The sequence below is a fragment of the Mastigoproctus giganteus genome, chromosome 7, assembly GCF_048544385.1.
Source record: "Mastigoproctus giganteus isolate SK-2022 chromosome 7, ASM4854438v1, whole genome shotgun sequence".
In the NCBI taxonomy this organism is placed as follows: Eukaryota; Metazoa; Arthropoda; class Arachnida; order Uropygi; family Thelyphonidae; genus Mastigoproctus; species Mastigoproctus giganteus.
The window spans coordinates 121,476,949-121,492,884 of record NC_143581.1 but is presented as its reverse complement, the minus strand read 5'-3'; the positions used below and the strand labels follow the sequence as shown (position 1 = coordinate 121,492,884).

At 42.1% G+C, this 15,936-nt stretch overlaps 1 protein-coding gene across 1 annotated transcript in view; it reads left to right on the top strand.

The window, feature by feature from the left end:
• LOC150083170 (protein Tob1-like) overlaps positions 1–15,586 on the top strand; it is a 99,349-nt gene extending 83,763 nt beyond the window's left edge. The window contains exon 2 of the mRNA XM_090377887.1: positions 13,068–15,586. Coding sequence (XP_090234013.1) covers positions 13,136–14,356 — 1,221 coding nt within the window. The 5' untranslated portion in view covers positions 13,068–13,135 and the 3' untranslated portion in view covers positions 14,357–15,586. The remainder of the gene's footprint in view (positions 1–13,067) is intronic.
• The last annotated feature ends 350 nt before the right edge of the window (positions 15,587–15,936 follow it).

Sequence of the window (15,936 nt, the reverse complement as noted above, 5' to 3'; positions counted from 1 at the left end):
TTATCAATGCCAGGCGATTTGTCTACCTTTGCAAGGGATACAGCATTTCCAATCTCCACAATTATGAAGGGTTCTTCTAGTGCATTTGAATTATACCTAGAATTTTCTTCAATAATTTGCCTATGCAAACCATATTCCACCTCTGAGTCATCTGGAAAGAGATCATCCAGGATCCTGTTCACCGACCTCTCCCAAGTTAGAGTTTCATCATCCCCCTCTCCTATAGAACAGGAGACTTCTGAAATTAGCCGTTTATTATTAATCAATTTAAAAATAGAATTCCATGGGTTCTTAGATCCTTGCTCACCCACATATTCTCTCCATTTCAAAATCTTGGTTCTGTTGATGGCACGAACGTTGTCACGTCTGAGAACTCTATACTGTTCCTTTATAATTTCACACAGCTCTATATCACCAGATCTTCGCAATCTTTGAAATTTACGCCTTTTCTTAAATAACTGTCGTCTTTTCTGTGACAACTCCACTGTCCACCAAAACGCTGGACGACTAACACCCTTCCTTTTCTTCATACTTCTATTACATCTTTGTAGTATCCCCGTTAATCTTTTTACCATATCATCAGATGTCAACTCGGTCCACTCTACCTGCAAAACACTCTGTTCAAACTCAATGTCAAATATGGACCATGCCGCACTATGTATCAAAAATCTATCATTATCATAATAATTTCGAACATTATCTGTATTTTCTATAATAAAGGAGATGCTGTTGTGGTCACTAGTAATCAGATTCTCAATTACTTTCCAATTTTTGATTTTATGTATGATTGAATAAGTCGCCATTGTCATATCTATATAGGACTGCCCATGCGTTGATGAGAAAGTAGGTCCATGCCCAGCAACATTAACAACCTCAATCCCAGAAGCAGCAATTAACTCCTCTAGTATTATTCATCTGTCATCAGAGACATTACTACCCCACAAGGGAGAGTTTGCATTTGAGTCAATAGCCACCACCACACCACAGGAACCAAGCACTCTGTACACCCTTTCCAAGTAACTAACATATTGTTCCATTTCTTCTGACGGAGGACAATAAACTGTTACAAAGTACAATCTTCCAAAATTACATATAATTTCACAGCATAAATACTTTTCATTACACATAGAATTTAATTTTGTTACAAGCTCTTTGTTTCTTATTACAATTGCCGTCATAGGCTTCTCACCATCAGAAATAATCTTATATCTAACAGGATATCCCCTTACTTGGCCCTGCACACAGAGTACGGCTCCTGCAGCAAGGCAAGCCGACCGGGCTAGCCGGGTGGGTAAAGTGCCTGCCTGCCTGGCAACCCAAAGGTCGCGGGTTCGAATCCCGCCTCGGGCTTGGATCAAAGTACTGCAAAAAACCTTGGGAGGTGCACTATGGCCACAGATGCCGATGCGCCAACAACTAGCAAAAAAAAAAGCAGCAAGGCAATGTCTACATCCTCAGATTCCATAGCTTTATGCAACTGGGCTGCGACTGCCTTAGAACGTTGAGCATTCAATTGCAAAACTTTTAGATTTTTATCCATAATTAATTTTCTTTTTGAGGTTTTCAGTCGCCTTAATATATTCCGGACATTCCCAAATCACCGCAACATGCGCAGCTGTATTTCCTTTATTTAAGCAATTTCTACATATGGGCTCCTTATTCCGATCAGCACAATCTCTAAACGTATGCCCTGATATTGTAAGATATCCCTCTTACAATATTTTGCGACATAGCCAAATGTTAAACACTTAAAACATTGAGTGACATCATAAATTTCTTTAAATTTTCAGGAGGACCACCGAATAAAAAGGTGTGTTCTATCACTTAATCTTTTCCACAGTTCAGTATTTACTTGAAGTATCCAGTTATTCAGCTGCGTCTTCTTATTTTTATTGACAGTTAAAATTTCTACACAATATTTAAATTTTTTTTCACTTATACTGTCCTTAAAATTACCTTGCCAAATTTGATTCGACAGTTCATAACTTTCAATATCTGGCTCCACATCGAATAACACAATCCTAGGATAAATTGACTTAAGTACACTATATTTCAACCCCAGTTCTTGTAACTTAGAACAGGATTTCATTTTAGCCAGGTCATCGACTGTTTCTGCTTCAATGAGCACCCCACGATCCCTAATAGGTCTTATATTTCTAACCTTAACAGTTGATAACATTGGTCTTACTTCATTTAAAATATCTATTTTTACTTCGTCACTCGTCTTGTGTCTACTTGAGGTGGCCTTCACAATCATAACTTTAGGAGCATTTACTTTTTTCTCCACATTCTTAGAAACCATAGATGAACAGCTTTCATGTCTATCATTTTTCTTTTAATTTTTTCCTTTAATAAAACGTTCTTGATATGCACCTCATGTGCTTTCCTTTCGACTGTATCCCACATATCAAGTATCGTTCTTATTGCTGCAGTGGGTACGTTACTATTTGTATCCCACAAAAACGCTTTAAGTCTTTCCCTCATCTTAAAAATATATTCAAAGCTTTCATCAACAATATCTTTATTTCCATTTTTCTTCTTTTTTCTTATTCTTTTCCTTGTCACTTAGACCACAATCCGAGGCCATATCAACTTGCTTTCTTTTCTTCTTTTTCAACCCTGTTTCCGTTTGTGAGGTACTCGGCAGAGACGACGACCTAGTTTTTATTGGAGTCCTTTGCAAAGTTCTGCCAGAAAACATCTTTTTCAGTTGGTTCTTGCAGTTGAGCCACAGTCTCCTGTATCAACCCCTCTGGTTCATCATCAGTGACCCCGCTCATGACCATCAACAACTCCTTATCGGTAACCTCATCTTCCTCACTGGATGAAGACATTCTTTGTATATACAGGGTGATTCACTACCAGTGCGACAAACTTGCAGGAGGTGTAGGGGGCACAAAGACGAATCGGAATCACATAGCATTTCAGGGTCCCAAATGCCTTCGTCATGCGGGAGGTCGCGTGAACAAAGAAGCAAAGAAAAAGAACAGAAACAGCGACTCGTTAGTGTAACAGAAATCATTTTAATGACAAGTTTTACATTGGCAAAAAGCCATGCTACAGAAGGTGTTCGAAAGTTCGACCAGAAGCAGTCACACAGGCTTCACAGCGCCGCCGCATGGAATCCCTAACGTTCTGGAAGATTCCTGGCGTGTCTCGAATCTCCCCGGCAGCTACAGAGGTGCGAGCGACGAGGTCTTCAACTGAATCAACGGGGGTCTCGTACACCAATGTCTTCATTTGATCCCAGCAGAAGAAGTCCAGGCATGATAGGTCCGGCGATATAGCAGGCCAATGAACCGGACCACCACAACCTATATCCAATGCTGTCCAAATGTTTAGGTGTTGGCGGACGTCATTGGTGTAATGTGGGGGAGCCCCATCATGCTGGAACCACATTGAGCGGCACAACGACTAAGGAACTTGTGCTTCTTCAATAAGTTCGGGAAGACTCAGTCAACGAGATACTAGATAAGCTTTTCCCCCCAGATGACGTATCAGAAGATATGCCAGAACATATGACAATCAGAAGAAACAATGCTAACTATATAGCATCCAACAGTACTAACCCTTTTACCCCACAAGAACTTGAAACAGCTATGATGAAAATTAATCCCAAAAAATGTCCAGGCCCCGACTTGATTGAGTATATGTTTATACAAAGATTTTATAAATTAAGACCCAGCCTACTGCTACTCCTGTATAACAAATGCCTCCTGGAATCAAAATTTCCGAAATACTGGAAGGAAGCACTCCTCCGCCTTATACCTAAACCAAACAAGCCACCAATGGAGCCAAGATCCCTTAGGCCAATTGCTCTTTTGGCCAACCTAGGCAAAATCCTGGAACGCCTCATGGCCCTGAGGATTGTCAACTTATTCCAATCACAAGATCTTATTTCCCCAGCACAATACGGTTTCACGCCTGGCCGCTCCTGCGAAGATGCCCTCTTCGACCTGGTTCTTCATCTAGAAACATCTAAGTCAAAGTATGAGCTTGCTGTTTGTGTTGACTTTGAGGGTGCATTTGACAAAGTTTGGTGGGAGAGTGCACTGGAGCGTCTCCGGTTAGCCAACTGCTCCTCACAACTCTACTGGCTAACTAGAAACTACTTTTCTGAAAGGTCAGTTATGGTGAAAACAAAACATCAGCACGTCACCAGACCAGTCTTTAGGGGCTGCCCCCAAGGATCTGTCCTAGGCCCCCTGATCTGGAATGTAGTTTTACAAGATTGGCTAAGCAGATCATTTGAACGCACCAAGGTCATTGCATTTGCTGATGACCTTACCATTGTTGTCTCCGGACACTCAAGACTTGCTCTGGAAGATACTGCTAACCTAGTACTAACTAACCTTACCAACTGGGCTAAGATTAACAAACTGCACATCAATCCTCACAAGACAAATATGATGATTTTTAAAACTAAACTGGATCTTCGGCGGCCCCCTCAGGTCAAGATAGATGGAATACGGCTCCCCCTGGTGACACAGACCAGGGTCCTTGGGGTCGTTTTTGATCACCGGCTATCCTTCTTACCACACTTGCAACATTTATATGCCAAAATCAGAAAATTCTCTGCCTCAATTATCAGAATCTCCCGAAGCGACTGGGGTCTCTCTAAGCGTACCTTACAGTTATACTATAAAGCTGTTTTCTTACCTATCGCCACGTATGCTGCAGGAGCATGGTTTCACAGAGCGACCAATTGCAAAATCAAACAGAAGCTTAACTCAATCCAGAGAAGCATTATTCTTGCTACCCATCGTGCTTGTAGAACTGTGTCAACTGCAGCATTGCAAGTAATATCTGGAAACATCCCCCTGGATCTATTCCTTATCTATAGAGGACTTGCCTACCGTCTGAAGAAAAGAATCCCAACTGAAATACTGGATATTGAACTCAACCTGGACAGTGATACCAAACAGGAAAGAGCTCGTTGCTATAACGAGCTAATCAATTACTGGCAGACAAGATGGGACACGACCACAAAAGGCATTGTTACGAAAAAATTTATACCGGATGTCACATTCGCAACCAGCAAAGCGGTCAACAAGTGGTTCTCAATCAGCATGGAAACATCCTTTCTGGTCACTGGACATGGATCTCTCAACCAGAAACTCCACCAACTAGGTCTGCTAAATACTGACCTCTGTTTCTGTGGGTCTGTCGAGAGTTGGGAACATCTACTATTTGAATGCACTATCTACGAGGACCATAGACAACAACTGCAGGCAGCAATTTTGGGATTTTCTCCTGACCAAGTAGAACTCCTTGTCCATTCCAAAAGGAACTTAGGTGCACTACAGCACTTTGCGGCAGACGTATTCAAGCGTAGGAGGAGGATCATCCTAGAAGCTTCTGCAATTCAATAACTAGTTATTTATTTTTATTATTTTTTTTTTACTCTCTCTCTCTTCTTCTCATAATCAGCTAGCACTAGTAGCCCTAGCACTCTCCTGATAGCCTTTTCCTATCCACCCCGTGTGGGATAATTTGGAAAAAAAAAAAAAAAAACCCTCTTTCTTTTCTTTCTTATTTATTTGTTATTTTTTTCCCCTTTAACATCATTCTGCTTGCTGACATCCTGGCTCTATTCCTTTCCTTGACCAGGTTGTGGGATTAAATCTTTTTTTTTTTTTTTTTTCGCGTTCTGACCTGGGCTGGGGCTCCCCAGACCAGGAAAGCTCCTCTCTCACACTAATTTTTTTTTTTTTTTTTTTTTATTATTATTATTTATTTATTTATTTATTTGTTTGCGTTGTTGTTCTAGCTATCCATCCTGGACTGGGACTTTCCTGGGCCGGAACAGTCCTTCTCCTCTTTACTCCTTCCCTCTCTTCATCTTATACAAGTTTTTCTTTCTTCCCTGGGAACTCTTCCCCAGGGAGGAGGGCGTGCAGATAGTAGGGGAGGCCTTGCCCTTCTTCTGCTAGGGACGAGTACCTGGAGGAATCGTCCAGGTGCTCACTCCTTCCAGGTAGCCAATAGGCCAAAACACAACATCACGCTACAGAACACACACACATAAGCTCACAAACACAGTTTTTCTTTCCTATCACTTTCTCCCGTGCGGGATGAAAAGCTTTTTTTTTTTTTTTTTTTCTTTTTCCCTCTCTCCCCTTCCTTTTCATCTATCTTCATGCAATCTGGGATATTCCTGTGTGGATTCGGTTTGGAAAAAAAAAAAAATATATTTATTTTTATAAGACACACACCGGCCTTACCCTTACAGAGTGTATAAAAACTGAACAGAGCAACGAGGCGGAGATGAACTTCTGTTCTAGGAGCCGCCCATACAAAAACACAAAAATAAAAAAAAAAATAAATAAAAATAATAAGTTCGGGCAGGACTTGCTGTAGAAAGATCAAGTATGCCCTACCGTCCAGACTAGGGGGCAGAAGGTAAGGTCCAATGAGGTGGTCTCCAACAATGCCGGCCTAAACATTTACAGAGAAAGGGCGTTGAGTTGCACGTGTTCGCGTACCATGGGGACTCTCCAAAGCCCACAAATGGGCGTTATGTTAATTGAAGGTTCCCTCTCTTGTGAAACTTGCCTCATCCGTGAACAATACGGACGCAGAAAATGCGCTGTCTGCCACACTCTGTTGAAGAAACCAAGTAGCAAAAGTCCTCCGGAGTGGATAATCCGCAGGCTCCAATGATTAGACGCGTTGCAGATGGTATGAACTCATTTGGTTTGTTGACAGTATCTCCATACAGTGGATTGGGAAATACCCAATCGTTGGCCTATCGCTCGAGTACTCGTACTCGGATTGCCTTCTGTAAGACATAGGACATTCTCCTCATTGTCTGGCGTCCTCGTCGTTCGCTCTCGATTCATGGTACCTCTCGTGAAACAACCAGTCTCACGTAACCTTCTGTGCTTACGATGAGGAGCACGCCTGTGCGGGATACGTTCCTGGTACAAGCGCAGAGCGGCGCGCCCGTTACAGTCCGCAGCTCCATACGCGAGGTGCATGTCGGCCAGTTCAACGTTTGAATACTCGTCCATCCTACTGCCTCTGGAACCGGTTCATAAATGCTGACTTCCAGAGGGATCGCTCTTCACGCGACCTCCCGTTCAACGTCGTCTAACGCATGACGAAGGCATTTCAGACTCTGCAATGCTATGTGATTCCGATTCGTCTTTGTGCCCCTACACCTCCTGCAAGTTTGTCTCACTGGTAGTGAATCACCTTGTATATAAAAACAAACTATTTACAACTAAAAATTTCACCCCAAAATTGAGGAACAATTAATATTTACACAATACTGTAAGCGAACAAGGAGCTTCAGACCTGGACTCAACTTAATGGAACTATTAAAACACGTGGAAATCTCTCCTCGTGATAAAAACTCCACCACCCAAGTTAAACGGTTGGGGTCCCAGGAGTAACTAGTGTTAGCAAATAACTATTAATTGAGGGCACGGAAATGCTCAACTCAAACTCAACTAATATTAGCAATGCAATTCCGAAAGGACACGGAAATGCTCTGAAAAACCTCAAAAGGAGAAATTTTTAACCCCCTCTTAAGTTAAATAAACGAACAACGAAAGCCTCGTCCCCTTAAGTCAGACTCAGCTTAGCCAGGCAGGGGATTCACCCCTACCTGCCCGCCCCGGACCACGAGGCGGTGTGAGCCTAGACGCTGCTAGCTATCAGCCTTGGGCAACGGAAGCAAAAACTCTTGTGATTCACACAGAAAATTAGGCACTCTTACTATTCAACAAGAAAATAAGCTATCCGATCACAGCCCCAGCATCACCCCCGGGGCTATTTAGTTTGTGATTTATGGATCCATGGCCTGTAATCAGGAAAGTGGTATATAACCGTGGGCTGTACCATGATGGAGCTTTGGGGTAGATCTGGGCTATTTCATGTAAGAATTTTTTAGTGATGGAACCTTTGGGGATGGTATTCCATCTGTTTTTCCAGGCGTTAAGAAGGACTGCAAGGTGCTTTTTTCTTCTTTGATGGTGTTTGTTGGGTTTACAGTGAAATCCAGGATGGTGGTAGGGAGTCCCTTTAGTGCACGCCTTTGCGAATTATCTGCAGGTCCAGAAGGAGAACTCCTGCCAAGACTTGGAGGGCTGGGTTGCTTACTGTGCAGCAGGCACGGGTGATAGTGAGAAGGATATTACGCTGGATGGAGGTGAGCTTCCTTTGGTTAGGAACAACGAGTGCACGATTATACCAGACACCTGCACAGTAGGTTATAATGGGAATAAATACAGCTTTGTATAGCATTTGCAATGAGCGCCGATTTAGGCCCCAGTCAGACCTGCTGATCCTCACTACTATTGCGGTGTAGTGCCTGACTTTGCGATGAAGGTAGTCTATATGCAGGTAAAAGTGAGCTTGGGGTCGAGAATAACCCCAAGGTACTACATCTCAGTTGCCAGTTTAATGGTTCTACCAGCAATTTTAATCTGTGGCAGCCTGCTTATTTGAAAGGTTCCTCTGAGTAGAATTGAAGTAGCTTTCTCAGGGGATATATGGAGTTTATGGAGGCTGGTCCATTCCTGTAGCTTTGTAAGGGCTCCGTTGGCTGTTGTTTCCAGGAAAGTTCTGGAGTTTCCAGTTACAAGTCAGTATCAAGTCGTCCGCGAAAGCTTGGGTGGAAACATCCCCCAGGTCTAGGTTCGGGAACTCGTCCATGACTACATTCCATAGGAAAAGGCCAAGGACAGAGCCCTGGGGGCATCCTCTGTAGACATTTCTGGAGACTTGTCGATAGGCATTTCTGACTGTAACACTATTGTGAAGATAGTCCTGTATGCAGCTGTAAAGATTTGCTGGAACGCTAGCTTCTCTGAGTCTTCGTAGTATACTTGGCCACTAGAGCAAGTCAAAGGCCCCGGCGAAATCCACTGATATTGTTAAGAAGTATTTGGTGGCTGAATTTTTGACAGAATCCATGAAGAGCATCTTCTGCTGAACGGCCTGCCCGAAAGCCGAACTGGTTTGGGGACTGGATATTTGCATTTTTATAGTGTTTTTCCAATCTGGATAAGAGAAGACGTTCAAATATTTTGCTTAAAACGGGAAGGAGTGCTATGGGTCTGTATGACCTTGGCTGCTCTGGTAGTTTACTTGGGTTCTTCAAAATGAGGCGTAGATTGGCCACTTTCCAGTCATCCGGGAAGAGTCCATCTTCCAGACAATGGTTGTACAGGCTGAGAAGGAGATTTGATTGCGTCTCTGCAAGCTTCTTAATTACTTCTGCTTCAATGAAGTCTAACCCTGGGCTTATTTTGTTTTTTGTTTTGCCAGTGGCAAGTTTTAATTCGTCTAAGTTGAAAGGCTGTTCTATAGAAGTGGTGCTGTAGGATGCGTTTTCAGTACAGATTTCTTGTTGCTGGCTGGATTGAGGATCTGTGTTTAGCGGGAACAGGGTGTCCAAGATGTTGTTTACTGACTCTTCGCATGTAAAGGTTGTGGTGCCCTGTGGGGTGACTGTAGAGGAGGGTCATGGCTACTGTGTTTTTCGACTGTGAAGGAGTTGTTTACACGGAATTTATGGCAGAAGGCACAACAATTAATGCTGCCTCATACACGCCAAACATTACGTCTTTGCGAACAGCCATGAAAAACAAGAGGCCTGGAAAGTTAAGCAAAGGTGTCGTTCTCATTCAGGACAACGCCGCGCCACACAATGCATGCACAACACGACACTTGCTCCAAAGTAGTGTTTTGGATGGGAGGTATGCCAACATCCGCCATACAGGCCCAATCTTTCGCCTTGTGACATCACATCTTTAGCAAGCTGAAAGAACATCTAGGGGGGGGGAACAACTATTTGCAAACGATGAGCAGGTGCAAACAGCAGTTCGACGGTGGCTAAATAACCAAGGAGTGGATTTCTATCATCAGGGAATCGAACGTTTAGTCACACGTTCCGAGAGTCACAACAATTAATGCTGCTTCATACACGCCAAACATTACGTCTTTGCGAACAGCCATGAAAAACAAGAGGCGACTCGGTGACTATGTGGAAAAGTAGTGCAAGGTGCGTGCTTTCTATTGCATAATGTTACATACCTCAATAAATGTCCCTTGGGCAGCAATGGTCAAGTGTAACTTATTTTTTGAATTACCCTCGTACATTAGCCCAGCATGGGCAGCCAATTAAATCAGCAGGTATTTTTCCTGCTAAAACCTGAAGCGCATCAGTAGACGTTGTGCGGCAAACTCTGGTTATGCCCAAAAGAGCGAACATCTGGGCTGACAAAAGATGTTTCTTAATACCGCATTCGACAACCTCTTACACCAAGCCCCGGAAGCATAAGTAATGCTTCCAGGAATCCCCAGGAACTATCAAAACCAAGTCATAGCATAGGTGATGGATAAAACATCGCTCATATCATGCTCTAAAAACTCATCTAATACAATATTCCACATGAAAAGTCGGAAGATGGAGCTCTGGGGGACATACATTCCACCTTCCTACCCACTACCTCCCATCTAGACCTAACAATAACCTTTTGATCCAAGAAATAGTCCCTCAAGGACCGTATATAAATTTGCACAACAGAGACCAGTTCTAGCCTTGCGTTAATACTACCCCACCACAGAGAATCGAACGCGAACGCCCCCTAAAGTCAATGAACATACCGAGTACATATCTCCGCGTTTCCTACTGAACTATGTATCAACTAATTTCTTAATGGAATCCTCCGTAGAAGAGCCATTTTTAAAACCATATTGTTTGTTAGAATCAAGTCCAGAAGAAACATATCTAGGATAAAATTTTCCTATAATAAGTCGCTCAAAGATTTTGCCAAAAATGACGAACAAAGCAATCGGACAATATGAATTCGGTTCATCCAAAGACTTATCCAGACCTTTGACGACCATTCTCAAAAGCGAAGTCTTCCATAACACAGAGAATATACCCTCTCTTAAACATTCATTGTATATATCCAAAAAATAATCAGGATACATTAAGTGGAAACGTTGAATAATTTCTGCCTCCAGGAATTCAATCCCTGGAGACTTCATGTACTTAACAAGCACAATAACCGAACACTATTCCGCTAGTAAGAAGGGCACTTCACTCTCAGAAGATTATGTACTCACTATTTAGTTTAAAAGCTCCTTTTGCCAAGAACAGTTCTCCTCATGAGAATCGGATAAACAGAAATCAGCCAAGACCTGTCAGACAGATCGGAACCACATCACCGTATCTCGCTGGCCCTCTGCACAGACATGTTATATCACTAATGTTAAATCCCTAATATTAACTTCATCATTAATAATCTTATATACGGAGCCCCGAGGATACCTGTTCCCAGCAGTCTCCACAAAGGACTGCCAGGCCAAACATTTATGTTTCTTTATTGTGCTAGAATACTCTTTTCTGAGATTAATATAACTTTCTTTATGATTAGAGAGGCCTGTGTGCTCTGGATTCATTATTAATATCAAATTACGGTTGCTCAGAGCGAAACGGATACAAAAATAAATTGTGACAAGTTTAATAATAGGAAATATACATATATTAGATTAGATACATACAAATAAAAGCTTTCGGTTGTTTTGACAACCTTCCTCAGTTAAACTGACAGTTAAGAATGGAGCATGAGGGCGGTGTACTGCCAATCTTGTACGTGAAGTGCGTGATTGATTGTTGGATGTTGAAGCCTGTGGCTGTGATGTATGCGGACGTTGCCAGCGTTTGTCAATGGACAGGATTGCTGTTTCGGTTATAGGGTAGACTTGACATCCACTGTTCCTGTTCACTGAGGTATTGAAGCATTTGATGTTTAACGACTCCAACCAGGCGCGTCGCCGATAGTGGCGGAACTTATTCACAATCACGACATTGCGGTGTGGATCAATGTCGTGGTGAGTTGCCCAAACCTGTTCGGCAATAGCTGAGTGCTCTACATCCTCTAAGCGGATTGCTCTTTTGTGTTCAGAAAGGCGTTTTTCGAGCCGTCACCCAGTTTCCCCGATGTAGCAGCTAGTGCAGTCACGGCAAGCGATGTGGTAGACCAATCCGCTTTGTAGTAGGGTGGGGACAGGTGTTTTTTACCTTAGAGATGAGGGATCGTAATTTCCTGCCTGGGAGTTGTACGCATTTTATCCCATGTGATTTTAAGATTCTACAAACCTGTTGCGATAGGTTTGGGTAGTATGGGATAAAGGCGCTCGTGGCTGAGTCATCACCTTGGATGTTTCTGTTGGTCGCTACGTGGCCGCGTGTCTGGAGGTCACACCAGTCAAGAGTATTGATGGGATAGCCACACCTCGTAAGATCCGCCTTGACTTTAGCAATTTCGGTGCGCCTCTCATTTACAGAGCTAGAGTGTGTCCAGGCACGAGTTAGCAAGGTTCGTGCAGTGGCAAGAAGATGGCTACGCGCGTGTGTTGACCGGAAGTTGGTAAATTGGCCAGCACACATAGGTTTACGATGGACAGTTGTCTTCAAGCGCGTGCCTTCGCGCCGGACAAGGCTGTCTAAGTACGGTATGGTGTTGTCCGACTCTAGCTCGATGGTGAATTTTATGAAAGGCGACAGAGAATTGAGGCGGTCTAAGATTCGGTCACCTGAATTTCTGGGGATAACCACGAACACTTCGTCCACGTAACGACACCAAAAGGCAATGGGATCTGGTACATTTGTAAATGCACGACCCTCTAATTCCTCCATCGCGATGTTTGCCGTGACCAAACTAACCGGGGACTAACCCATGGCTATGCCGTGTACTTGTTGGTAAATGGAGTCGTTAAACATGATTGCACCGCCTATTAAAGACGTTCTACAGAGCCATATTTTTATGACATAAATTAGAAGATAAAAACATTTTGCTGCTTTACCCAGTTTTGTAATTTGTGATTAATATTTAATATCTCGAAAATGAAGGCTTTAGAGATACATGTTTATGGAAACTTTCTTTTTTTTTTTGTATTAGTTGTAGAATGTAATAGCATGCAATTCTGTTTTGTATGTATGTATATTTATATCACTTTATATCCATTTAATGTAAAATATAAACTAATTATTATTTATATCCATTTAAATTAAAATAAACTAATTATTTTACATTTTTCCCTTTCAGAACCTTAAAATAAGGAAGCATCCAATCAATTCTTTTGAAAGAAAGTAACAAAATTACTTGTCAGGAGGATGAACTTAGAAATCCAAGTTGCTCTCAATTTTCTCATTTCCTTTCTTTACAACAAACTCCCAAGACGCCGAGTTAACCAGTTTGGAGAAGAGCTGGAGAAAGCTTTAAACAAAAAATTCGAAGGTCATTGGTATCCCGAGAGACCTTACAAAGGATCGGCTTTCCGCTGCGTGAAAACAGCGTTACCGTTAGATCCTATTTTTGAGATTGCAGCACGAGCTGCAGGAATGGATATCATCGACATTCAAGAGAATCTTCCTCGAGAACTTAGTGTCTGGATTGACCCAGGAGAAGTTTCCTACAGGCTTGGAGAAAAAGGAACAGTCAACATTTTATACAGTGAATCGGACAGCTCAGAGGACAATGCTGACCGCGAGATCTGCCGGACCTTCAATCCAGAAGCTCAATGTTTCAAGCCAATTGACAGCGTAGCCGCTCAGTTGAGCACCATATCTCTGTCTGGATCGACGGCCGCAAGCCCCTTCAGAAGTTCGCCGTCTCCAACTTACAAATCAACTAGTCCCGTAAATGGTTTTATTACGAAATCGAGCATGCCTCTCACTTTCACAACTGGCACGTTTGCCCAGACGAAATTTGGTTCCACGAAACTAAAGACAAACAGCAAGCGGTCCCATAGAACGTCTCCGACGGATGTTGGCGGTTACATTAAACAGCGCGCTACAATCCAGCAGCAAGCTCACCAGATAACTCAACAGCAACTAGTTACCTCACACCAGCAATCTGCAGCCGCAGCCATATTTTCTGCTGCTGCCAACGCTAGTGGAGTATGTCACCGACCACGTTCCATTTCTCCGAACCCGCCACAGCAGCAAATGGATCCAAATTTCTTGCTATTAGCGTCAAACCAACAGTTTTCTCCACAAACTACACGTTCCTTCGGATCATCGAACACTTTCGACAATGTCTATGGGTACCTTGGAGACCTTTTTCCTAGTAATTCTTCATCTTCGACAATTCTTTCTAACAACACAGCGAAATCCCAGAAAACGCGTATAACTAGCAATATGGCTACTAACAACAACCCTCTATCAGTCTTCTTTGATAATCCCTTCCTGAATAGCAGCAGCAGCAGCAGCACAGGGGGCTTGAATATGAATTTTAACGTAAATGACGCTGCAAGTAAAGCGTACAGTTTCGATTTCAACATTACTTCAGCTCCTTATCAGAATCAGTACCAACATCTTCTTATGGCTAATTAAGCTCAATTCTTCAGTAACTCAGGGGCTATGTTAACGTCTTTCCTCTGTAAAATATCAATTGACATATGGCTCGCAAACTGCTGTGTTTCTAGTTTACTTCCACAATCTGGTGAGATTTAATACTTGATCACCTTAATAGTTATGTTTATTCTGGTACCAGTAGAAATTTTTTGAGTTTGTAATATCAGCTGGGTGGTATCAGTACCTATACACTTAGTGTAGGTTGTTTAAACTTCAGTTTAATAGTTATATTTTAAGACTGTCTGGGCTAGTGAGAGGATCGAACGACTTGCTGGTCAGCATATCTTGCCTTGTATTTAAGTAATGTATATATATATACACACATATATAAATATATATATATATGAAAAGATTCATATTTTTTTCCCTTAATAAAGGGTATATCTAGAAGCTGTCTGTGTGATCGGTAGTCCCAGCCGTGATCCTATCGGTGATATGATGTTGTGCTACAGCAAGCTGGTCACAAAACTCGCTATGCTTTGAGTGTTCTTTATGGACAACTAATAGTTCAAATCAGAAGTTCTTTCATGCGCCGAATACTGTACAGAAAGCGCGTTTTTATTTTTGCATGAGTAACAAAAGAAAAGGAATGGCGTGCATGTTAATGTTTGAAAAACTTTTAGTGGTCCGTTAATGGTAGGGTTTTGTGGTCAGGTTTATCTACTTGACTTCAGATTTAGAAGACTCGGTGAGGCCTAACATTTAGGCTGCCAATTCAAAGGTATATCAGTCCTACAAGAAGTCTTTCTCCCATTCTGTACTTATGCACTTTCCGAACCGTGTGCTCTTCACGTTCGTTTCCATTGTTACATTGGATTAGTGGCGGGTATATTTTCGTATTAAAGACAGTCTATATTATGTGCTAATATATAAATTATGTAAAGGAGAGAGAATTCAAATATTCTTTCTACTACATAACGGGGTTATATATGAAGGGCTTTTATCTTTTCTACTTGAAATAAATTCTAATGCTACTCACTTACTTTTATAATAATGACGTTATTGTGAATACTTTCTTAGTGTATTTGTAAGCGTGGCAAAGTACCCACTTTCCACATATGTGTGATGTTAGCGGGCACAGCGCCATATTACGGAGTGTCCTGTTAATAATTTGTTTTATTTGAGACCGTGTTCCTATAGAGTGACGTGCAATTAGAAATAAGTTTTTCATACATTGTTAAATTTTTACGTTTGTAATAAACGTTTCAGCAAGAATCCTGCTCCAAGTTTCTTTCATTTTAATGATTCTCACCAACACAGAAAAATGCAGATTACGTGGGAACTTGATATATCCACAAAGTAAATTACAAAAGAGTGCTAAACAACTTCGCGAATAGCGCAGTGGTTATATTTAATGTTCTCCCAACACCCAGAGGCAAAGGTCTGAGTCCTAATCCCATCAATGATGAGAAGAATTTTTATGAGCATTTCTTTTATGAGACCGAGTTATTCGGTCTCAGGTGAGGGTTGCTTTCGTGTTTTGCGTCCAGCAAACCAATATCGTCTCATAGCTTTAGTTGTTTTAGAGATTAACACACACATTTCTAAATCATAATCCA